This window comes from Psittacula echo (genome assembly GCF_963264785.1).
Source record: "Psittacula echo genome assembly, chromosome: Z".
Classification (NCBI taxonomy): Eukaryota; Metazoa; Chordata; class Aves; order Psittaciformes; family Psittacidae; genus Psittacula; species Psittacula echo.
Genome location: NC_137742.1, coordinates 103,345,266 through 103,371,125, shown reverse-complemented (window position 1 = coordinate 103,371,125; position 25,860 = coordinate 103,345,266). Strand labels below are relative to the sequence as shown.

At 51.7% G+C, this 25,860-nt stretch overlaps 1 protein-coding gene across 1 annotated transcript in view; it reads right to left on the bottom strand.

Moving 5' to 3' along the window:
- Positions 1-24,225, bottom strand: part of JPH3 (junctophilin 3) — a 56,062-nt gene extending 31,837 nt beyond the window's left edge. The window contains exons 1-2 of the mRNA XM_080638766.1: positions 23,114-24,225; positions 7,104-7,881 (exon numbers count right to left, since the gene is read on the bottom strand). Of these exons, the coding sequence (XP_080494892.1) occupies positions 7,104-7,881; positions 23,114-23,495 (1,160 nt within the window). The 5' untranslated portion in view covers positions 23,496-24,225. The remainder of the gene's footprint in view (positions 1-7,103; positions 7,882-23,113) is intronic.
- Positions 24,226-25,860: the final 1,635 nt, after the last annotated feature.

Here is a 25,860-nt window from a genome sequence, read left to right as displayed (position 1 = left end):
GCTTTAGGGTGGTGGGACACAGCAGCAAGGGGCTGGGATGCTAACAGATCAATCATCCTCTGCATCTAGTCCTTGGGCCTGCCAGGTTTGGGTGTATCCACGCCACTCTCCTTGCACCCTGCGGAGGGTGAGGATGAGGATGGAGGAGAGCGATGGGGCTGCGAGCCAGGCAGCTGCGCAGGCTGTGGGAGGATCTCTCCCTTCCCTCTCGAAGATCGCTGAGAGAAGCAACACTGCAGCTTCTGCTCATTGAATAGGAAAGGCAGCAGAAAGGAAAATCAGGGGCTGGATTTTTTTTGTTGCTGCTGTTGGCGTTTCCTTCCCCTCCATCTGATGAAGAGCTGCCTCACCCAAAAGCAAGCGTCAGTGTGAAGAAGAGGCTTCACCATCCTCTTCTTCAGCTCATTCCCTCTTCCCGGTGCTGTGCAGGCAGTCAGGGTGGGCAGGAGGTTGCTGTGTTAGCGGTGGGATCTAACACTGCTCAGGGGGCTGAAATCATCCTGCACCACCTCCTGAGAAGGGCTGGTTCTGCAGCAGGACAGCAGTGCTGGCCGCTCAGCCCATGTGCTAAGCTGGTAAAAGGCTTGGATCAGAAACCAAGCAGATGATCTGGGCTGTGATGGGCTGCTGTGTGATGCCGGAGAGGAGGAAGAGGAGGAGGAGGAGGAGGCAGCCTCCACTTCAGCCCCCATGCTGCCCCTCACCTCCTGCCCATCTCTCCAGGGCAGCCCCTTCCCATGGAAGCGGTGCCTGCCAGGAGTGAATCACTCTCCTGTCCTTCCTCCTGCACTGCCAGACGGTGCCATCCCTGCCTGTTTCCGTCTGGTTCCATTGACAAAGCGACCATGCTCCAACACCGGCACAGCTCTCCTATCCCGGCTTTGCCACTGCTGCTTACTCCCACATCCCAAGACCATTCCCCTACTTCATTCTATGGCAAAACCATCCCCTCCAGTTGCACTTTGCTGCGGGCCTGCTCCAACACAAGCTGCATCTGCCAAGACTGTGTGGATTTAGGAGATCTGTGCCTATGAGCACAGGGAGCAGATCCGTCCGGGACCACGGCGAATCCAACAGGCTGTGAATCTCTGCCCTGCCCATATTATCTCATCAGGACCTAGCAACATTGGAGATAATGATACGAATGCAAGTCACACACCTGGGTCATGCAGCCAGGGTGGTTTAGCTCATATTTGGCTCAGCAGAGAGGGAAAGCAGTGGGAGCTGCCAAGTTGGGAGTCATGGTCGAAGGATGGGAGAGCGATGAAAGGAGAAGGGCCAGCGAAACCATGCTAAGCTGCTCTCTTAGGAGCTAAAAAAGACCCTGCTGAGGTTTTTCCAGTTGGATTATTTTGTAAAGCATCATTCCTATGAAAGGCACTTAATTTTCCAGCCTGTTCATATCCATGCATGGATGTGGCCCTGCAGCCCTGCCTCGCAACGCAGGCAGCCGGGTGGCACTCGGGGACACACAGGGCTGGCCTTGTGTGAGCGTGCCACCTAGTCCTGACTTTTGACGTGGCCACAAAAAAGCTTAATGCTGTAAATCCTGTCTGAGCAGGAAGTTATTACACTGGCATTGCAGGAGGACTTAGACAGTCACGGTGCAGGCAGCAGGTCCCGCAAGAGCCAGTCATGGATAAGGATGCGATGATCTGGGATGCCATCCTCAAGTGTCCTGAACTAAAGGTGGTAATTGTGCTTGCAATGAGTCAGATGTGCCTGTGTCATCCCAGCTGACAGCGGCACTGGGATGGGAGGAATAACAGCTGATCCTAATCTCCGCTGCCACCGCACTGCCTGACCCCTGTCACACACGGGAACTTGTGCACAGGCACAGGAGGAGGGTAGGGAGGTGGCAGAGGGAAGGAAAGCGGTGTGCTGTGCTGCAGCTCAGCTCTGTGTCAATGGTAAACCCTCTTGGAGGTTGCCAGCCCTGCACTTTCCTCCTCTCTGCATCGCACAGGGGATGGTTTTGGGGATGGAGGGAACAAAGGAAGAAGAATGCCGCCGTAAAGAGAACTACATCCTGCCCCAGCTAAATTCAGCCCTTGAGTCACCTCTGTCCATCCCACCTGTGTTCCCCTCCCTGTCCCATTGCACCCCTCAAGGAAAGGATGCAGAGATTGGGAAAAGATGGAGGGTTCAAGCTCTCCCTGCCTGAGACCCAGCAGGTACCAGGTGATACCAACAGTGATCCCACTGGTCCCCAACCAATGACTCCTGCAGAGGGGCAGCACTTCTCCAAGGGAACATAAGTAGAGGAACTGGCTCCAGAGGTGCCCAAAGAAGGGCTGGATGAGGCAGTGGGAGGCTCTGACACACGTGGTCTTACCCCTAAAGCATTCACTCAGCCCCATCCCCACAGCCAGTTCCACTGTGACACACTTTGGCTTCAGTCCACTGCCAGCTCGTCCCTGCCATCCTGGCACACAAAACCCTTTGGGGCCACAGTGCTCCCCTTAACCCACATCCCTCCTCCTCCTTCCCGCCTCCATCTGCAGCACAAGCCCTGCTGGCAGCACGAGGCAGGGATTAGGGTGATACTAATGTGGGAGCCCCGCAGCCACCTCCCCCAGGCATGAGGAAAGCCAGCAGAAACCTTAAATCACATGCAGCTAAGTACAATTGCAAAGCTGCAGGCACAGGCCTGAGAGAGCATTAAGCAGCATTATCATGGCTCGGTGTACTGCCAGTAGTGACATTACCGCAACTTAAGATGTTTGGGGTCAGAACTGCAGAATCTATTCTTTTCTGTGGGTTTTGCCTGGGCTGCTTTTTCAATTTTTCTGCAGAAAATATCTGTTTGGCTCAGACAACCTTACACACTTTGCTGTTCAGCTCTCGGGGGCTTTTCTTGCCTCCCTGCTCCCCATCGTATTTCAAACACAAATGGATGCATCATCACTGCAGCATCCTGAAGGAGCATCCATGCTGAGTCCAAACATCTTCCTTTACCTGTCCTCACTGCCTGTTTGTCTTTATTCACTTCCTTTTCCTTTTTTCCTCCAGTTTCCCTTTCTGAAGTTGAATGACATTGCACTAATCTGTAGCCCAACTCCTCCTGAGACTATTGAGCTTAATTATATTTTCTCATCATTGGTGAATGGCTCAGCTATAATTACGCCTGGAAGTCTGTTACTTAGGACTAACCTGAAAGCAGCATCCCCTCTGGGGTGCTAGGTCATTGGCTGCTCTGAGGTGCTGTTATTTAAGATGCTGAACAACAGGGCCCCAGGAAGCCTGTGCTAAGTGCTTGCTAAATGCCACCCATGTTCGGGGCTCACAGCCCTAGCTCCGGTTATGGCACTACCTCTCATACGTAGTGCAGCCATTAATTACAAAACCTTGAACTATGGTAGCAGAAGGAAAACCTGGAGAGAATTAGAGCCTGTCTGCCTTGCATTGAAGCTACCATCATCTGCTGCTAAGAGCTGGAGTCGGTCCTGAGGTCTCCCCTGTGCTCCACATACATCTATCCTCCATGGCTGGTGGCCATGCTGAAAGCCAAGGGGTGAGGATGGGCTTTCTAGCCCACCACTCTTGCCTGGATGTTACATTTTGGTTGACCATGAGACACGAGTGCCTGTGGACAACTTGTCTTAGGTATCAATGTTAGCACTAAGGAGATGAGAGCTGGCGTCTCCAGTGCATCCTTCATCCTTCCAGGGTAGCAGCAGAAAGAGTGATGGCTCCTCGCTGATATGAGAGGGAATTAAGCACCCCACAGCACACAAAGGACACTTTGAACCCTCATTTTAGACAGGTTTATAAAGGTCTTCCCCCTTGGCTCCCCCGGAAAACCCACAGTTGATCTCAATGGTAGTTTTTCAGACTTGATTCACAGCCCTTCTTGCCCATTGACTTTGTACAAATTATTTCACAGCAAATGGGAGATAAAAGGGGAAAGAAAGTGTTCTTTAATTTCAATTGCGTCAAAGAAAATTTAGAAGAATCATCTACTGAACCTAAAAACTATTCCCTAAATGAGCTTATTTTCCTGTGTCACATTGTTCACTGTTCAGGCTAAAACAACTTTAAGAATCCAATTTACTTTACACAGTGTACTGGAGACTTCTCCAGTACACTGTGTTTTTAGCCTACTTTCCTCAGGAAATGGGGCTTACTTATGTGATTGTGCTGTTTATATATCTATATGCCATCACTCCCACACTAATAACTTTTGAACGTGTTGGCCAATTCCAACCAAATCTGACAGAGCAGTAGAGTTTTCAAAAATACTGAAATCTTTACAAATGTAATGAAATATGTGGGTGGGTACATATTTTCCCCCACCAAGGGAAAGGCTGCGCAGTGAACTCAGCCTTATTATTAGACAGAAAAGAATACACACACATGCACGCACATACACAGCTGCACATCAGTGCTGTTATGAAATCCCCAGGTGTTGGTAAGCCAGAGCTCATGTTGGTATTAGACAAGGAATATTGTACCTCTAAGCCCCAAAGCCACCAAACCAAGCATCAGGACTCCTCCACCAATGCACCCACTGCCTATGTTGTGCATTTCTTTCCATTTGGACGATGCAGCTTGGTGTGGGCACTGCAGGGGAGTGTTTATTCATTTAGAAGCTTTAAAGTTAACCGGACTGATGATACGGAAGCCTTTCTAGCTGGTTCTAGGCTTGTAAAGGCTTGCTGTCTTGTGGCTCTGCAGGCTGAGAACTGCAAAAGCCTTCACAAAAGGGAAGAGCTTGAGCTGAAGGATCACAGGTTTCAGACTGGTAATTTGAGGTGCTTGGGCCTCTCCTGCACGTAGCCAAATTGCACACTTGAGACACCATCTAACACCTTGGGGCTGAGCCTGTTCACCCACATAATCCCACACACCCTGTGTCTCCAGGAAAGCCTAAATCCTTCAGTCCTGCCTGGTTTGTATTGGGATGGTTTGGCTCTCTGTTGATAGCATTTGGGGCCCCACCATAAAACAGAGCAGCCAAAGTTCCCTGGACGGCTGTCATCCATGATTGGTAACCCAGCACTAATGCACAGTGCACGTCACGTTGGAGTCTGTCTGCGCAGCAGATCAATAAAGGGCTTTTCAACACACCAGCAGCCTTCATGCACCGGAGGCGATGGCTGTGCCATAAAAAGAACCAAGGCCTGGCTTCCCAGAGCTTGCTTTCTTCCATGTGTATCCAGTAAAGGACAACTAGTTAAGATCAAACAATGGGGGGAGCTGGGCTGCAGGATGGAGATGTCGGGTTGCTGGTGGAACCAGGTTAGTCTCTGACAGTATCCTCAAAGCAGCGCGCTCCCATTCATTTAGTTCTTTGCATCTTCATTGATGACTGAAGGGGTCCTCTGTGACCCCCAAATCCCACAGGTTTTCTCCTCCTCCATGCACATGTGTGATTACAGGATGCATCCCCTCCTCACAGCACTGCTGCTGCTGTTCAGCAGAGCTCAGGACCATGTTATCCCACCTGGCCCAGGGGAGGAAGGTCCTCGAGCCGTGCGTCCCTATCTGATTTGATGTTTTCCATTCTCTCTCATAATTAGAAGGTAGAAGATCCTATGCCCAGAGCTCATTAAGCATTTCCAACATGGGGAGGGGTCATACCTCTTCCAACTCACACTCTTGTGTCTTTCCAGGACCATTACCATCTGGGAACGGAGGATGCTTGGGTTCTTAGACCCGGCATCCCACAGTAGACTAGACCTCCACATTTCCAGGACTGCAGGAATTGTACTGAAGCATTCACATCCCCAGATGACAGGGAAAGATCTGGGCTTTCCGCTGCTCTGCAGTCTGTTTCTTACCTGGCAATCTAGTGGGATTTCTTTTCTTTTCCAAAGCTTTGACAACAATTTGGTACAACATCAGCTCAAAAACATCATCAAGCCCAAATATGCTCCCAAAGCAAGCCTGGGAGTCTCATTTATATTGCAGATAAGTCATCGGTAGATGTGCTGATAAAGATTTCAAGTGTGACTCTGCATACAAATGATTCAGGCTCAACAACTAATCCAGCACAGGAGACTGAAGAGGTACCTGGGTTTTTCCCTGACCCCAGCCCATTTTCCCCAGCCTGGCTGCTGTATGCAGCATTTGCTCATAAAACAGCAAGGAATGACCATGCTCTAATAAACCATCTCCAAAGAGCCCTGAATTTGACAGAGGAGCCTTTTCTCCTCAGCTCACCTCTTGTTAGGAGCTCACTGTAAGCCACGAAGTGCCAGGTGCCAGCTAGAAGGTGCTGGAGTTGTCCCTGCTTTGAGCTGGGAGTTGGACCCTATTTCAACCTAAATCAGACATTACTCCTATCCCCCTGCTCCCTTCTTATTTCAGACGCATCAGGTCCTTGCCCTGAATCACTGAGCAGTTCCATGATGGTGACAGCCAGCCCAGGGTGTAAGGGGCTTCTTGAGGCCAGTAGGGATTATTTGGGTACCCAAAGCTTTTTATTTCTAGCAGAGCATCAGGCAGGGCAAACCCTTCCCAAACATCAGCTGCAGCCAGTGATTTGACTGCTTTTCCACTCAAAACCTCTTTTGGGAACAGAAATAGCTGGGAATCCTCCCAGCACAGGCCAGCCTTGGTATGTTTCCTCTTGGCTATAAATCAGAGAGAGGATATGGGCAAACAACATCTCAGGAGTAATTCTGCTAAGGGTATATCATCCTGCTTATTAAACAGGCTAGGGAGAAATGGGGTAAATAACCCAGTAGCTCCTAAGTGACAGCTATCAGCTTGTGAGCCCCACACTGTCACCCACAAGTGCATGGCGCAATCATCCCTTGCACAGGCTGCACCATTCTGGGTGACCCTGCGTGGTCTTGCTGGCTGGGTTGGGAAGACTTGGAATTAGCAGAAGGACAAATCAGCTTGTATCCACCTCAGTTTGAACACCACCCATGAGACCTGGACAAGTCCAGAAGCATGGCTTTCCAGGATGCTGAACGCTCCCGCTTTGTGGTCCAGCCAGCACCGCAGCACATGCCTGCCTCCACCAGCTTCCCTAAAACATCCCACCAGGCACCTACTACTTCAAAAAGTCTATTCCCACTTTTCCCATCAAACCACAGCCACTGGGGCTTGACCCTTGCTCAGACACCACGTTGGGACGGGGACCACCTTACCTGGATGCCGCAATCTCCGCTTTCTGCTTGGCGATGGTGGCCGCCCGCTCGGCCGCCTCGACAGCCCGATCCACCTTCTCACGGATCTTGCTGGCCCGCAGCGGGATGAGGTTCTTCCTCTTGCCGCTGACCAGGATGTTCTGCTTGTACTTGCCCTCCTCCTTGGTGCCGTCAGGGAAGGTCATGCAGCCGTAGCCATGGCGCTTGTTGTTGGCCCATTCCCCCTCGTACTTCAGCCCATCCGAGCGCTGGCTCACCCCGAAGCCCGACCGCTTGTCGTTCTTCCACTCGCCGACGTAGATCTCAGTGGTGGTGGCATCGATGTCGTCTTCGATGACGGAGAGCTCGGCTTCGCCCTCGCCCAGGCTGATGGTGGAGTTGATGTCGCTGGCAGTGGAGCTCACCGTGCTCATTCCGGCTTCGCTCCGGAAAGAGCTCTGCTTGCTCCGTTGGCTGGCCAAGGAGCTCTTGGACTCAGACTTACGGAGCTTGAGCCCGCTCAGCAGCGACCGCCGGAAGATGCCCTTCTTCTTGCTCTTGAGGATCTCGGCATCGCTGTGGGCCATGAGGACGAAGCCACCCCGGGAGACGGCAGGGCTGCCGGCCACCGCCGGCGAGGAGTCGGGGTGCAGCGCCGTGCCGTTGGTGTGCTCGCTGCGCAGGGAGTTGATGGACGTCCTCAGGGGTGACCTGATAACCGCAGCCATGCCGTAGGGAACGCTCTGCCGGACGCCGTAACCCTGGCGCATCCCTCCGACCCACTGGCCCTGGTATGTCCCTGGGAAGAGGAGACAAAAGCAAACAGGGGCTTCATGGCATGGCATCCCGTGGAGCGCTAATGGCATCAAACTGTTCTGCGAGACCTTGGTTAGCGGGAGCAGCAGAGTGCAGCTCTGGATCCCAGTCCCATCTCCGTGACAAGGATTGTAATGTCATATTGTGGGAGGGAATAATAACATCTTGGTTAGATTGCAGGCTTGCACTCCAGCTGCAGCATGGAAATATTAGGAACCAGCCAAGGCACCACCAAGCAGGGAGCGATGCTTTGAGGAATTGACCCTAATTTGAAACGGAAAAGAGTGGGGAGTTGGGGTAAGGGAATCATCATCCGGAAGCAGACTCCATCCCTGTCAATGCTGCCGGCAGTGATCAAAGCGGATGGTGCATTACAATGCATTTACTTATATACATAGTGCCTTTCATCCAGCATGTAGCGGAAGGGAGCTGCTCTATAGAAATAAAGGCCTCATGGGGAGAGATCCATTTGGTTATTCTCTTTGGAAATGTGCCCCTGTTTGAACTCCTGCATTTGTGTGGGCACTTACTGGAGTTGCTTAACTGGTCATTAATGGCTTGAAACACACACGAGACCTCACTACAACACTGTGAATGGAAGCACAAGAAACCCACCCAGCCCAGGAAGCACAACCAGAGGGTAATGCCTGCCCCATACACCGAAATGCCCGGTGGCAATCTTCCCTGGGGTTTATAATCCCTTCCCCTCCTGGAGCTCAGTGACTGGCACACTTTCACATTCCATCCCAGATGGTTGAACTGTGTGGCTTGTTTTTCTTCTTAGGATGGCTTCATCTGCTCTGGACTAGCTCAAGACACAGTGCTGGGAGGTGTCCCTGCCCACGGCGGGGGGGTTGGAACTGCATGATCTTAAGGTCCTTTCCAACGCAAATCAGTCTGTGATCCTATGATTCACTGCCCGCCTAAGCCCTTGCAGATGGATGAGCCCGGGGACAGCTCCTCGCCTGGCACTGGTGCTGCTGGGATGCTGTGGCTGGTCCTAGCCCCCAGATGCCCTCCTGATACCCAGTCCCAGCCGGCAATGCTGGGACAGGCACAGGCAGCACCTCACAGCATCCCTTCGTGCCAGCCCTGCTCCTGCACACCAAAGGAAGCTAAAAATAGATGAGCTGATATAGTGAACCCTTTGTGAATCCAACCAAAACAGCCCAGATGAAACCAACCCAACGACTATCACTGGCTCAGACTGATAAAGGCTTTCCATCCCCTCTCCGCACAAGATGCTCTTTGTCCTTAGCAATGAGGGTAAGCAATCAGACATGGGCAACCCGTTAGTTCCACCTCACAAGGCTCTTTTGGCTGCAAAAATATTGTTCCCTGAGACCCAGCCACTTTGCTGCACTGTTTCCTTCTCAACATTTTCCAACAGCCCAGCAGAAAGGATGATTAAAACAGGCTGTGCTGCCCATGCCCACCCCCAGTCCAGATGAACCCCCTTCTCACTACAAGGAGTGATCTCAACCCTACAGCTATGCATCCTTTTGCTCCGCTTCATTCCTCCTCCTGATCCCACCTCCAGGGCTCCCTTAGGGTTTGTATTGCCCAGTCCCTGGGGCTCAGTGGTGGCTCTGGAGATGGATACAGGCTGGAGCAGCTCACCCTGAGCACAGAAAGTGAAACCAGCTCCCAGGCACATTCGCACGGGTCCCCTGGAGCTTGGGCATCCTTCCCAGTGCTCTGATGCAAGCAATGGCCCTGAGTTGCTCTGTTACCTGGGTGACAGTCTCGTGCACCCCAAAACAATGCCAGCCCCAAGCTGAGGAAAAGACTTCCTTGGAGAAGCAGGGCCAGGTGGGCAGGATTTACTGAGGGTTTATAGGATTAGAACCAGGGAGGGAGGCAGAGCACCGGGATTATGGAAGGCACTGGCAGGGCAGGGTGAGGAGGTGGTGGCAGTTCTGGCAGGGAGAAGGATGGGGGACAATACAGCTGGGAAACAGCTCAGAGGAGACATCAGACATGTCATGGAACCATAGAAGAGTTACGGTTGGAAAGGACCTTAAGATCATTCAGTTCCAACCCTCCTCCCATGGGCAGGGACACCTCACAATAAACCATGTCACCATGTCCTGTGGTTGGGTTTGAGCAGTGAGCCTTGCTCGCCCCGCTGCAGTCCACTTTGGGGTCCCCAAGAACACGCAACAACCGATGCTGTGCCCCCATGGCTCTCCCCATAGCCAGTGGCACCCTGGAATGTGGCAGGGGAGAGATCATCGAGGTCTCCATCCATCCCCTGACAGACCTGGCACTGTGTCACTCCCCTTCCTGGTTCCTTCCCAGAGCATCTGGGGAGCAATGGGCAGCAGATGGGTGAGAGACATTTCCCCCAGGGCTCCAAGCACCCCTGCGAAGGGAGCCCAAAAGATGGTTGTGATGCCCTCACGCCATGCTCAGCCTCCTGTTTCCCTTAGAGATGGATTCAATGGGTTTCAGGGAGAGACGCCCCTGTGGGCAAGACGACAGGGAGGAAAGGTCCTGCAAGAGATCTGTCAGAGCCTGCCCTGCCCATGGCCTGGATTCCCTTTCCCTCTGATGGTGCCTTGACCTCCCTGTCCCCAGCAGATCTACAGCTGATGAAAACCCCACCGGATTAAACCAAAGCACCGCAAAGCAGACACAGCCCTTTGCTGAAAACCAGAGGCAGCAGCAAAGAGCAGAACAAAGCGCTGTCGGAGCAAGCGTGACAGCGCATCTCAGCTGGAGAGAGGCAGCAAATTGGCCACAGCAGGTTATAGCTGCAGCGTATCTCCAGCAAGGCAGAGGTGCCCAGGAAGCTGTCATCCTTGCATGGCCTTAAAACCTGCTCCTAGAATTGCACAGGTGCCAGGAGATGCTCCGCATCTCCTTGGTAAGGCCAATTATAGTAAACAAAGGATGCAGTGGCTTGAGGAGCCACCCCATCCATCCAGTCCATCCTGCTTCTCCCCTCCTAGCATCATGGAGCAACCCCCATTACAGAGCAAAACCTAAACCCCAAGTCTGCTTTCATGAGTGGTATTGCCCTCCTGATTGCTTCCCTGCTGGAGGCAGCAGCATGGATTACCTCTGGGGATTGCCCAGGAGGGTCCCAATGGCCACCAAGACATCTGGCCACCTTCATAGCCACCAGCAGATCAGAAAGCTTCCTTCCAGGTAGCTTATTTCATCCATACTTTCTCACCCAAACAGCACTCCTTCCTTCATCCGCCTTCATTGTATTTCAAACCCCTAAATATCCCAGGATTCGGACATGAATACTGGAAGGTCTCGGAGCCTGCATTGCTAAGCACTGCCACCTCCTCCCCTTGCACTGCTCAGTTTAACCTCTGCCCCCTAACATTTGCAGATATATGCACAAAGCTTAATATCACAAGGAGCTGGGAGACTGTTTCTCCTTGCAGAGGAGGCAGGAGTTTTTTCCACTTTACATGCCAGGATGGAACAGCTATAGCCATTTCATTGCTCAGGAGGTGAAAAGGGAGCAGGCAATGGGAGGCCTGTTCAGTGGGGACCATAGGATGGGGTTGGGTGTAACGGGATGAGCACATCTGATGCAAAAGGTCCCCAGGTTGATCTGCTGAGCTGCTGAATTGAGGTCCTCAAGGACTTCAGTGCAAAGAGAGCTGAGCACCTCCCAGGGTCTGGGCAGAAAAGCAGATGCCCTCTTTCAACTGTGTGCAAGATGGGAAGATGCCTCCATTGGGATGGGAAGCAGGGAGCAAGACAACACTACTGCAGTCATGACCACAAGCTGATTGCATTGCCTAAGCTAGGGCCCTATGGAAAAGAGGCAAAGACACCGTGATAGAGGATAATTGCTAGGGAAGAAAATGCGCCGATTTCTTGCCCCCAGCCATGCAGGTCACTCCTATGGCTGCCTCCAAGATGCCACAAACATCCGTCCCACTTCTATGAGGCTCTTCTACACTGAGCAAAAAGAACAAAGAGTGTCCAAGAAAGTCTTGGACATGGAAAGAAAACCCTCCCGAGGCAGGTGATTTGTGAGTTCCTATGGTAACACAACCGATGCAACAGCTCCTTCTGTACTATCAATATTTGCAAAATGCTTTACAAAGCATTAATTGCTTGAGATCAATGGAGTGATTGTATCAGGGAAAATGCAGCACCCGTTATGCAGTCAGAGCAGCATCATACAGACAGCAAGGGGTAGGGCTAGATGGAATTGTGAAGGATAGGAGAGCACTGGGTAGCCAAGACAATAAATCTCAGCCACCACTATGATCCTGCTGAAAAGAGAGCCTGATCCTGCCCTGGGAATAGGAATTTTGCAGCAAAATCAAATCCCAGGGGAATAAGCAAGTTGTGTTCTTGCTTGCCATAGATTCACAGGGAGGAATTCTTGATTCCTGGTGTAATCACTCCAGCAGGATTTAGGCAAGGTAAAGGTAATGTCAAGAATGGTGGGGATATAGCCACACACAGAGATAAGGAGAGGGAATAACCTGAGGCTACAAGAAAATAACTGAGAATATTCACCTTTTGGAAACAGCAGATGGAATGTGAGAAAGCGATCGGGCTTGTAGGAAATATGGGGAAAGCTGGGATGGGATAGGAACATGGAGAAAAGGAAATGGGCAATGCAGTTGTTGAACACTTTCGCTTGTGTTCTTAAGCCTGAGTTTTGGAGGTTCTTGGCTTGCTCCCCTTGGAGCAAGGCTGGGATGCTTCCAAATGGCTTTTTAAACTCCTGCAGGAATTTCTATTCCCCAGAGGACCATGCAGAGCCCCATCCTTGGCTGGAGCCGGGCTGAAAGCAGAAAGCGGGAAGTGACTGGCCTCCGAAGCATCATTCCTGATTCTCCAGCAGAAGATCATACATTTGGAGAAATGACAAGCACCAAAAGGTAATCTAATTTGTTGCAGCTACTCAGTGCTTTCTCAGCATTTGGCTCAGGAGCGTAAGTTTAATTCTGGGAAGAGAGCAGAGAGTCTGCAGGGCTGCTCCTGTCGTCCCCATAATGCCAAAGTCCCTGAAATCCTTGGTTGCCCCTTGGGGAAACAGGGAATTGTGCAAAGCTGGTGGCGAGGTGGCTGGGTTCAACCCCTGCGCCTCATGTTCCCTGCTGTAAACAGGGATGATACAGCCACACTCCATCAGTTCAGATGGGTATGGGGAAGACTAATTAGCTCCTATCTGCAAGTGCTCCAGAAGGATATGAGGCATTACAGACACTGGGAAGAACAACAGATTTCCATTCATTTCCTTGGCTTTACCGAAGAGATTTGGGGGTTTTCCTGTGGAGAGGGAAGGAGGAGGCCAATCTCCAGCTCCAGCTCATCTCTTTGCAATGCAGCCGCTGTGTTGGGGCTCATGTGCTTGTTCAAGCAAGGGAGCTGCTTGTTCTTGCAGACAAGGTCTTAACCATGGCTGCAAGGAGGCAACCAGCTCATGGCTTGCTCTTCCAACACAGCACAACAGGCTGAAGCCTTGGGCAAGAAGAGTCACTTCATTGATGCCGTTTTAATCCATACCTTTTTGCACATAAAAAATGAGGGTGATGGGCTGCTTACAGCCCAGCAATGCAGATGAGGCTTCCCTTGGCCCAGGGTGGGATCACACACTTGGATATAAACCTGGTTCATCTTTACCATGGCACTGTATGGAGACAGAAGTCAGGATTTTGGGGTTGGAATGTCTACATTTCCTTTCCTCCTTCTCCCAGTACCCAAGGATTTGGCATTTTGCAGTCCTCTGAGCCCTCTGGCTCCAGTCCAGGAACACCATTAAGTAGGAGTGTTATGGACTGAAGGTTGCTCACAGGCACTTCCCAAACCAAGACAATCAGTTCCATGTTCTCCTCGAAAAAGCCCTTGGTAAGCACACAGGTTAAAGCACACGAGGGGATTCGCACAGACCTGCCCTGCTTCACTCCACTTCAGCTTCTCACATGGAGAAATTCAAGCAGTTACTTAGGATGCTGTAAAGCACTTTGAGGTCGGTGGGCACATACAATGCTTTTGTCACAATATGACCTCGGAAAAAATCAAAACACTTGGAAAAATATTCCTTACCCATCACTAACACGAAGTTAAAAACCCCCACAAATAACCCACTGTCATGGCTCAATGTAAAGTATTTCAAGGCTAGTTAAATAATCATCAACATGAGCACAGCTACCCAGGCTTCCATAGACATGGGAGCAGCAAGCTTCAAAGGATGGGCTCCTCTTTAGCCTCTGTCCCATCCTTGAAGCACAGCCAAGATCTGCCTGTTACAGTGACTGTGTTTGGCAATGGCAGTGATCCAAGCCTCCCAGGTTGCTTTTGCCACTCAGCAGAATTTGGGAATGAGGCCTGCATTGTCCGAAGTGTCCACCGTCCACATTTCCAAAGCAAGCTGAAGTCATTAGGCCTTGCAAATTGTTCACTTATCTTGTGAAGGATCCTTCCTGGTACGCTCACATCTCACCCCCCCCCCCCCCCATCTCTGAACTCTGCAGTATATTAATTAAAGACATCCGATGGCAATAATTAGGCCCGTCTCTTGAATGATGATGGAAGGAGCAGGTTTTACAGGTATCACTTTCCAGCTATTCAATATCAGAAAGACCCAGGTAGGACTGATGCACAAATCGTGTTTGACATCTCAGAAACATCTATCCCAAAGAGAAGATGTACGAGAGAAAAGAGAGGACTGGAGGATGCTAATTCAGCCTCAGATCCTGATGGTGCAATGCTAGGGACACCCTTGCTGGCCACCCCAGTTAATATCCAGCAGTCAGGGGACCTTGTTGGTAAAAACATGCCCACCAAATGTGCTACCTGCAGGTGTGGGTCCCCCCGAGCATCCATGTGGGTGCCAAGACATCTGAAGAGCCGTCCTTCCTGCGCTCCTGGCAGCAGGACAAGGCATTGTGCTGGGTGACTTGCATTCCCTGCTGTGTGCCCAACAAAGCAGTTGTCCCCCAGATGTTCACCTAAATCCTACACAAGCATGATATGGAAGGTTAGGACTTCTTGCCTGCATTGCTCACTATGAAAGGTGGGAATCGGTGACGGCACATGTGCGCAATGCCACACGGATACAGCATCAGTGGTGAGTTATCTCCCCCCAGCTCCGCCAATGGTCTCCATGCCTCTGACCATCACCAGGGCATGCTGAAAACACAGTCAGGTGCTTCTTATGTGGTTGTTAATTTGCCAAAAATGTGCTCTGGTAAGTGCTTACACAGGGGAAGAAATAAAGTATGGATTTTTGAGTATGCAAATATAATCTGCAGGCACAAGCACGTGATGGATGTTAGTCATATTGCTTAATGCGAGGCTGGATGCGTACATACATGATGGGCACAGTGAGGTCCTGGCATCCTTGAAGGGGAGAAGGGGAAGAAGGAAAGGAGAAAGGAAAAAAGCAATGAGGAACGAAAAGGGAAGGACTAGAGTGGAGCTGTCATGAGCTGCTTTGTAACCGCCTGGATGGTGGGTAGCATTAAGTCTGTTGCTGGGGCTCAACAAATAACGGAGTATTACAAGTCTGCAGCTCCTATCAGCATGGTTAGCTTTCACTTTTAAAAGCTAAATGGAAGGGACCCTCCATCTAAGAAAACAAACCAGTGGAGCTGCTGCATTTGGATGATGTGCCATAGGAGATCGCTTTGCAAGCAGGTAGCAATAGGTGCAGGAATGCCCCCGGTAGAGCCAGTGCCTCATGGGACACCTGCAACAGCAAGAGCCTGGGGCTGGAGAAAAGAGATGGATCTATACAGCCTCAAGCAAGCGAATCTGCCTCCTCCTCTGCAGATGCAAATAACCATGTAGAGTAACCGTGGATGAAATACCACAGAAGAGGGATTGCTCAACCACTCGGGAAAATCATCTGAAAGGCGGGTTTGCACCATCAGGAGTGATCATCTGGGGGATATGAGCTCCATCCAAAACACGGGAGTCCTTTACGTTCACATTGCCCTGATGCCTGCTCTGAAGATGCTTTGCAATCAGATCAGCAGAGGGAAGCTACTTCCCTCATTGGCAAACATTGATGTGCGTCATGGTATTGAAAAGATATTTGCTGATATTTGCACTTACAAGTGGGAAACTGAGGCGCAGAGCGAGGTGGAGGATGAGCTCCTCCAACAAAACGAGGTGTGTGCCTCTTACTGCTGCAGGCACTAAGTGGCTCCGCACAGCCCACAGCAAACATATGGAATGGGGCGAAGCCTTGAAGTCGATGCCCTACCTCTGAAGATAAGACAGGCTACAGGAATTAAGCCATTTTCCACAGGGAATGGCCAGCAGTGAGTATGTGCCTTTATAGCACTAATTACATAAAAACCACATATGGAAATTCAGCTCAGATAACATCTGTGAGATGAGCATCCTCCCATACCCATGACCAGGTTCAGACTCTCCTGACAACAACTTCCGAGGCACTTTGGATATTTGCTTTAAGAGGGAAAAAGCTCTATTTGCTCTCCCTGTGCAGGAAAACACAAGTCCACCCTAAGCATCCCCTCCCTGTTCTCTCTTATTGCTTCTGCTTCCCCCAGCCTGTTTGCATTAGTAATTGCCTTTTCAAGCCAGCATTTGGAGAAATGTTTTAAGCCATTACAATGGCAATCAGATCCTGGCATCGCTAATTCTGATGGGGCTCATAATGCGTCTCAGGCCAGTCGTGATTTTCCTTAAAGTGCCAGGTCCTGGAGTCAGGGGAAATAGAGCTTTCCAAAAGGAAAGAACAGGAAAAAGAAACTTCCAGCTTTTCTGGGAGCGGGAAGTGCCAGGGTCACTGGAGACAGTTGAGGGAGCATCACCCCCTGGCGAAATGGGGCCCATGGGCAGCTGAATCCCTGCGGATTCCGGCACTGACTGGGGCCAAAACTAGGATGAGGCTTTCACGCAAGGGGTGAGAAGCACATTAACATATCACTCAGCTCCTTTATTACAGCTAATGTGCTCCTCTCACAAAGCAGAGTGAAATCGGGCTAATACTTAGTCCATTAATCCCCCCGAGCTCTAATCCTCATCGCAAACTCTGTGATCTCACCCCATTTCTGAGCAGAGCTCACAGGAGTAAGGACTAATTCTCCAACGCTCACACACAGCGCTGTATGCCAGCACCAGCTCCATGGGATGAGGCTGAGCTCCCCATGGATGTGGGATACGAGGCTGCACCAGGAGCGGGGACAGCGCAGGATAAGGTGAGGTGAAAGCAAGATTTATTTCTATCCTGTGAGATAAATGGTCAATCTCCTATGCAGTCCAGGGAAACACCTCATAGACCCAAAGCAATGCCCTGAGCAGGGAATTATACCTTTTTAGTAACCATCTTGGTGCAAATGTCTGCAAATTTAGGGACCTTGCTCCTGCTATCCACTCATTCATGAAAATTCATGATGCTTTGCTGTGTGCTACGGGTAAGTGGAACATCTTCAGGGAATCATTGTGGGAAAGGAGAGGCTCTTCTAAGGGAATGCCCATGAGTCGATTGAGATTTTTTAAGGATTTTTGATTCAGAAGGAGGAATCTGTCTTTGGAAAGCCAATATCAAACCCCAAAACACAACCACTTGCCAGTCAAGTGTTTGGGGCTTTTTTTCCTCTAAGCTCCCCTTTTTTGTTAACAAATAGTTTAAACAGCAAACTAGCGTCAAGACTGTCCTGTAACTACTGCAAACTCCTGCCAAAAAATCCCTTTATTGCTCAGGATTTCAGTCAATGTCAAAGCCAGACCCCAAACAGGCAAAACCTGCCAAATCTCGTAAGGCAGATACTAAACCACAGTGTTGCCTCCGCTAAGACCATCACCAGCTCTATCCCGCCTGGATGTTCCTCCAAGCCATGCCTATGTTAACACGGATCATTCATCTACATCAGCGTTACCTGATTCAGAGCATTCAAAATTCATCAGGTTCATTTTAAAATCAAGGCATTTTTAAACAGAAGGCATTTTTAGCTCTCATCTGCTGGTTTCCAAGCCTGTAAGAATGACTTCTCTGCAATAGCCTGGGTGGAAACCTTGCTTCGAAAATGAAGCTGAAAATCTTGCAAAATCACATGATTCCACAAGCTGGAGCTTCAAGGGGAAAAAAAAACCACTCAGCTACAGGAGCAGATGTCACCCAACCACGAGGGGCCCCATGGGATATCAAATCACATGCAAATACCCTGAGATTTGCATTAAAAGCCATGAGAAACCCACCCCAGCATCCCCAGTGAGAGGGTATTCAAACAGTGCTTCACGACTTAGGTCACCCTCTATTATGGGTCAAGGAGAGAGGTGTGAGGAGGCCAGACTGTGCCAGGGTTGGGGTCCTACATCATCCCCTGGAGCTGGGTAGAATCCTCAAGAAGACGGAGCGAGGGTCTGAGCCTGTCTGACAGTTTTCATCTTGCATCCTTTCCCCTGGGGTCAAAATCCTTCTTCCTCTGTCCTAAGCTGTACCTGAATCTAAAAGCATCATGTTCCAGTAAGATAAGTTATTACCATGAGTTCATGTCATTTATTTTTAATGATGCTGGTCACAATCTTCATTTAGTATTTTGATTCATTTTTTCTATGCTCAGCGGGTCCTGACGCCTCAGCTCTTGCTTTCCTATAACCGCTGCTGCACTGCGAGCAACTTCTGTACCAAACCTAGGCGGTGAGATGCTTCATCAACAGAGTTCATAGCTTTTATCTTTAATTATCAGGTTCTTAGGGGGTTGTCTGGATCTGCAGGAAGCGGGAGGATGGGGAATCAGGGCGCACTTGTATTTGCTTGTTTCCGCCCACTATTTAAAGTGCATCAACAATTCCTTCCCGGCAGCAAAATAAGATGAGAGCTGGTACTTTTAAGGTAATTCTGACATCCGTGCTATGAATAGACCGCATGGAAATTTGCCCTCGCTAGCTGGTTCCCTGCTGCTGTGGAGGAACCCATGGAAAACCCCGCTATGGAGAGAGGCATGAGGCAGCTGTCAGAGATGCTGCTGCCCTTAGAGGCCCTGGCTGGTGGTGGTTCATTCAAAACCCCTTCCTGGACCAGCATCACGGCATCCCCCGTGCATCCCCCCAAGAGCAGCCCTTTATACCAGCAAAGGGCCTGTTTTCTGCCAAATACCTCATGCTTTTCACCTCCTCACCCATATTAAAGCCATTTGGTTGGCAGCTCCTGGTGCACCCACTAAGAAGGCGGCTGGAAGGGTCACCAGTGCCACTGCAGAGGTGGGGAAACTGGGGCAGGACAGGCTGCGAGACAGCCCACACCGGCAGCTCCCACCGCACCGCTTTCCTCTCCCCATCGCTTGCAAAGCAGGAATGCTTCCCAGCCTGGGCCAAGAAAACCTACGTGCCTACTCACATGGTGCTAACAATGAAAACACTAATTATATTTCACTCACCTATCAAAGGGATGATTCATTTAGGTGAGTGGGCACGGAGGATTACACAAGATAAGCACCACGATGCGAGTGCCCGTCTGTTTTGGGGTAGCCCTCCTGAGAAACAAGGCTGCGTGCAGCACATGGGAACCTGGGATGTAGGTAGCAGAGGGAGGGACCCAGCACAGACCAGGGAATCACTGCGAGCCATTCCCTAAGGGCTGGCTGGGCAAACGGAACCCAAGCAAGGGGCTGGTGCCCTCCCTGAGATCCTGTCTGGTTTTGGACCCCAAATTCTCAGCTGGGGAGAGGTGGAGGGAGGAGAAAAAGAGCATTGAAAGGGCAAAAGCAGATCTGGGGCTTCCTTCATGCACCCCACCTCATCCATCCCCACAACCACGGTTTCAGCTGCTAAACCCATACCCAATGCACAGCCTGCAGCCACCACTCAGGGTAAAATCCCTGAGTGTTTCCAAACTGTCCAAGGAGTTACAGAAAGGCAGAAACCAGCTGAGATGTCTCCAGACCTGCTCAGGTGGGGATCTCCAATAAGAGGTCTCCAACTCTCTGCTCTAGAGAGGTTCTACCAGCTCCAGCAAGGACCACAGCAGCAGCTCCGGCTCACATTGATGCTGATCCAGGTGGATGCAGCCCCTTTCACCTGAATCAAGGGAGCAATCCTGCTCCCTCTCTGGACCTGGGCTGAATCAGGCCCCGTAACTCCAGCATCCGACTGAAGCAACCCCCAGGATCTTGGTTTATGTAATTCCAGGGAGCTTCTGGATGGGGGCAGGAGGGATTTTTGGCAGAAAGACAAGGACATGTCCGCAGTATTGAGGTTTAGGGGGGTCCAAGTGTACGTGAGTGTGCAGGGGAAAGACAGGACAGTGCATACACGTGCCACACATGGGTCAGGCGCGTGCCAAGGAGATTGGGCAAAGCGTGGGCTTACGGGGGAACAGCACGGCTGCATTTGCGCAGCTGGGCTCTGTGGGACAGGTTTACATCGATGGACACGTATCCACACGGCTCGGGGAGCACGGTTCACATTCACCTGGTGCATGCACGGGTCGGAGAGGGCTGCCTGCAGGCCGGGGGCAGCCCACGTGCGTGTGGGTACGCATGAGAAGGGGCGAAGCGGCTCCTGGGCGTGGGGAGGAGAGGCGTGTGTGCATGGCGATGAGTGTGCCCGTGTGGGAGGTGTGAGAGCTGCAAGCTGCATGTGGGGGAAGCGTGCGTGCGTGTGCGAGCACCCGGCGTGGGGGGGACGGCACCCGGGGCGGCGAGCAGAGACAGGGCACAGGGGTGGCAGCGTGGCTCAGGCCACCGCATCCCATTGCTCCGTGTCCAAGCCCTGTGCATCAACACGCGCGCATCAGCCACGCAAAGCATCGCTGCCCAAGATAGCGCCTGGTGGAGCGTTGGGGTTTGTCCTCACCCGTTATTGTGTGAGGGAATGGTGAAATGGGAGCTAAACCCATGGATTTTGGGGCACGTCGCTTCCAAAGCCTCACTGTGCGTTTAGGGACCCATCCCCTAGCCATGGTTGATGTGCTAAAAAAGCATAATGCAAGGGATGAATATTTATCTGTGGGTGGCAAGTGACAGATGCTGGGGCGAGGATTCTAGGATACTTCAGTTTGATGAAGGTAATAGCTTGAATAGATTAATGAGAAACATCCTTCCCAGCAGTTGCCTCCTCTGTGCCACAGCTACTCAGCCACCCCTCCAGCAGAGCTCCTGCACACATCGGCTTCTTGCATCTAAATGCTCAAAGTTCAGCATCCAAAAAGGCTGGAGATGTCCAACTTTGACGTTTTCCACCCAGAACTGATACAGGCAACTATGAAAGGGCCACAGGCCGTGCATACTTTTGCAACCACGTTGGTGAACGTGCAATTTTGGCTGGGTACAGTCACTCCGTGGTGACTGCCCAACCAAAATGGGAAGAAGCTGGTGTGGAGGAGCCCGGTCGGGGCGCACGTGGGGTGTCCCTACTCCTGGCAGCATGGCTTGGCCACAGGTACCATCACTCTGCACTTCCCCTTCTAGGAAGGTTTCAGGGTCCCCGAGGGAGCATTTTGCTACAGACCCTGCCCTTTTCTCCCACTGATCTCCCTACCTCCTCCTAAAACGACAAACGTGCAATGCAGCTTCTCGGTCCCCAGGCACCAAGAGGCCGGCCTGGCCTGACAAGATGGAAGAGGAAGCTCTTCACTTCTGGTAGGTTCTCAGAAATGGTGAAACCGCCGGTAAACCACCCCAGTTTGGGGATGCTCCCCAGGGTTCCCAAATCACTGCTGCGCTGCAGCTGGTGGGGACCGTGCTGGCCTGGGGGCACGTGTGTGCCCTGCAACACCCAGCCCTCAGGGAGTTTAAGACTTCTGTCCACCTTCCTGCGACCCTCCCCTGGTAGGGGCTGGATGCCATGAGGGGAGCAGGGAGATAGCTCTCACACTGGGCACACAGAAACCCCCCCACATCCCCTCCTGACCGCTTTGAACGTGGGAGACCGCAATTATTCTCTGGCCAAGCAGCTTTATTCTCAGCTGAAGGACTGCTGGGATTTATCGATGGCTCGGAAACACGCACCCGGCAGATCCCAGCCCAGACCCCAGTGTTATTCCAGGCAGCTGAAACAAAAGGTTGCAGCTCTATCTGCCTTTAGGAGAAAGCCACCAGCATGAAATTATCATTAAAACCCAAGATATTGTTCCACTTCTCCCTTCCAGAGCATAAAAGAGCAGCTGCAGGAAGTGTTTAATCTTGCCTGCCTGTATAATCACAAAGCAACCAACTGGCTTTTATAGAGAAAGGTCTTGCAGCACCTTTCAGGAAGGCTGCGATGGAGCTCATCAATGCTGTAATTTCCTTAATGAAGCAAAATAATGGAAAATTATAATATCTTAAATAAAAGAATAATTAAAAAGAGCCTGCTTTAGAGGGACACATTTGACAGCAAAAGAAGGAGGCAGTGCTTCTGAATGCCCCCGGTCACTGATAGGTAGGCCTGGCCGGGATTATGGTGGCAATAGAGATGGAAGTAGCCACAAACCATGAGACAGGATGATACAGCCACTTACAGCAAAGCACCAGCTGCTTCTCCTAGTTTGGCCTTTAAGCTTGTTTAAGTCCAGCAATATTTTGTTTTGGGTCGCTCCAATTGGGTTTTCCTGTTTTTCATTTAATCCCAGTTTCCCCTCAACATCTCGTTAAGCCGTGTTGACGGCAGAGAATAGCTTTGATGATCCCTCTGAGCCTCTACGCTAAGCATTAAGCTGTAAACTAGGAATGTAAGACTCTGGTCTGAATTAAAGTCTTCTGCCTGGTATTATTAAGCATGGGGCTGCGTTTGGAGGGGCTGCAGGGCACACAAAGACCCCAGCTTCTCCTTGGGAGCATTGGCAGCACTAGAGGTGCACCCGGCTGCCCTGGACACCCCTACAACACTCTCACTTCCCCCCTGCCCTGGGTTGCTTGAATACGAATCCTACAGGTCCCAGTGATGCAGTGAGAACTGCAAATCCCATGTGCAACTTGGGTTGTCTCCTGATGGCTCAGCCCATCCCCATCCTCCAACCACCACTGGGTGAGAGCTGGGTGTCCCCCCCACCAGAGCAGCCAGCTCCCATCCCCAAAAGCCCTGATTGAGGAGAGAAGGGGGCAGGACCTGGCACCAGGGACCCATTGAACATGTGGGGCTACCTGTGGCAAACAGCTGGGCTGATGCCACCATGGGCTGGTTGCCTGTCTCCTATGGGGTATGGGCATCACTCTGCCCACACCAGCAGGCTGCAAACTCCCAGCCTCCAGCCTTAACCCAAGATCCCTGTTTGAAGGTTTGCACCCTACAGCATCAACCCACCCTAGCCGGGAAGGTATCAATGCAGCACCTACCTCCATCCGAGTAGGTCTCTGTCCCGTAGCCATCCTGTAATCCATTGCTCCAGGTGCCTTCGTACTTGGCCCCATTTCCAGTGCATTCTCGGACCCCGTACCGTCCCTTAAATCCATGGGTCCACTCTCCTTTGTACACCCACTTCCCTTTGCTCTCCATGCCAATGCCATGGCGCTTGCCCTGCGCCCAGGTGCCCTGATAAGTGTTGCCGCTGGGCCAAGTGTAGACCCCCAGCACCTCAAAGCCGTGACTCCAGGAGCCCGAATATTCACCTTGACCCTTCGGGCCAGTACAGATTCCGTGGCCATGAGCCTTTCCGTCCTCCCAGCCTCCACAGTACGACCCTCCATCGTCAAAATTAAACCTTCCCCCACTGGACATGCATGTAATTCGGTTTGCAAATCCCCCAAAAGGTGAAAAGAAAAAAAAAAAAAAAAAAAAAGGAAAAAAAAAATAATTAAAAAAAGCAGGAAATAAAATGCGAGCGATGACTTGGGAAAAAAGAGAATTTAAAAATCAAATCAATCGCAATCATGCACCAGATCCAAGGGAGCTGCTTTAAGCCAGTTTCTTGTGATTATTCATTCTCTGGAAGTACGTTCAGGATCAGTTCTCTCTTCCCCTGCTGTGGAGACAGTATCATTAAACAAAAAAAAAAAAAAAAAATAGCAGCAAGAACAGCAGCAGCTATTGGGTTTTGGTGCAAACGACTCCACCTAAAAACCATCCACGGCAGGGAACGGGGGTGGGGGAGGAAAAAAATAGGGGGAAAAAAGGGGGAAAATAGGGAAAAAAAGAGGCCAAATTCCAAGAGAAGGAGAAAGAACCCCGGGAAGAGCCGCGGCTCCTCACAGCCCCCGCTGCGCCCCGCGCCCCGGGCTGCCCGCCCGCCCGGCCTGGCTGCGGCGCGGGGCCAGAGGCGGCGGCGGCGGCAGCGGCGGCATGGCGGGGACGATGCGGGGATGCGGGTGGAGGGGATGCGGGGCTGCGGGGTGGCGGCGGCGGCTCAGCAGCAATGCGGCGCCTCGGCCGCTCCCGCTCGGCTCCCCCCGCTCCGGGCCTCGCACCGCGCACGCACCCCGCGCCCTAAAAACTCGACATCGCCTCCGCTATATCCTTACAGACACCCCCCCCCCCCCCGCCCCGCAGCCCGCCCTCCTGCCTGCCTGTCCGCCCCCAGCAAACCTCACTCCCGGGAGGAACCCCTCGCCTCGCCCAGCGGATCCCGCATCTCGGCCGGAGGATGCTCGGGAATGAGGCTGGACGCCGCGGTGAGGGGATGGGCAGCGGCCTCTCTCCGCTCGCACCGCTCGGCTCCCCCCCCCGCCACCACCCTACCCGCACCACCACCTCCTGCTCCCTACGGGGATAAATCCTGCTTATTAATGAGAGGATCCTGGGCTTTCTGCTCTGCCTCAGTTCCCGGCTCCGGGCTCAGGGTGGATTTAAAGAGACAGGAACTGCGTCTCCTTCGCCTCCCTCCCCAGCAAGGCCGCAGCCCCCCGCTCCCCCCGGCACCCCGCCGCTGCTCCGGAATGCTCCTATTTATCCCTTCATCTCTCCCCCGCCTCGCTCCCGCCTCTTCTCCTTCGATGCGACGAGGGGCGGCCGCTCCCTGCCAGACCCGGGGTCCCCGTTTCCCAGTGCGGGGACAACGGGAAAGGGCCAAACGCGTTCGTTCAGCGCCGGCAGAGCCAAGTCTCCGGGCAGACTTCGCTCCGTGCCGGGTCCAGCACACTGCGACTGCAACACGGATTATTTATTCATGGAAAGGCCGTGCTGTCACTCCAGGTTTATGGCAGCGGTCCCGGCTGTATCCCCTCCTGGCTGGGCTGATGCACACCTCAGTCCTCTCCCTTCAACACAGGGCACCTCACCGGGGCCCTTCCTATCCATTGCGAAGGGGCAAAGCAGCAGGAAGCCCCCACTAGTCCTGTCTGCAGATTTATTTCTTATTTTTATCCAGAATTGCTGAAGATGTGAAATTCTCCCAGGCAGTGGCAACAGCTTCATGCCACTGGAGCACACGGGATGCTGGTCCAGGCGTTTCCCTCTGGAAGATGCTCTTGCCACTGGCCATACACCCCCTTGTTTCTAAGTGTGACAAGTATATGTGGCACTGGGGTGTCTGTGCAGGGCTGTTTGCATGTATATTTGTCTTACTACATGAGTGTAATGCACAAGCCTTAAGGAAAAATCCAGGTCGATGTAAATATAAACCCACCACCAATGAAGGAAGAGTTGGTTTGTAGATTAATACAGGAGCTTGACCACTGTAAAATTTTGGACCAGATGATCCTTGAGGTCCCTTTCAACCTGATATTCCATGAAAAGGATGGGCCCTGACACTGTCCCCTTGAGGGTGTTCAGAGAGCTGGATGAGGCCCTTGCAAGGCTGCTTTCCATAGTCTTTGAGAAATCATGAAGACTGAGGGATGTCCAAGAAGACTGGAAGAAGATGAATGTCACCCCCATCTACAAGAAGGGCTCAAAGGAGGATCCAGGAAATGATCATCACATAAGTCTTGCTTCACTAAGTTATGGAGTGAATCTTCCTAGGTGCTATCACAAGTCAAATCATAGGATCACAGGATCGCAGCTTGGAAGGGACATCAAGGATCACCTGATCCAACTTTCCTTGGCAAAAGCATGAACTAGACAAGATGTCCTAGTGTCTTCTCCAGCTGAATCTTTAAAGTGTTCAGTGCTGGGGAATCCACCACTTCCCTGGGTAGATTACTCCAAT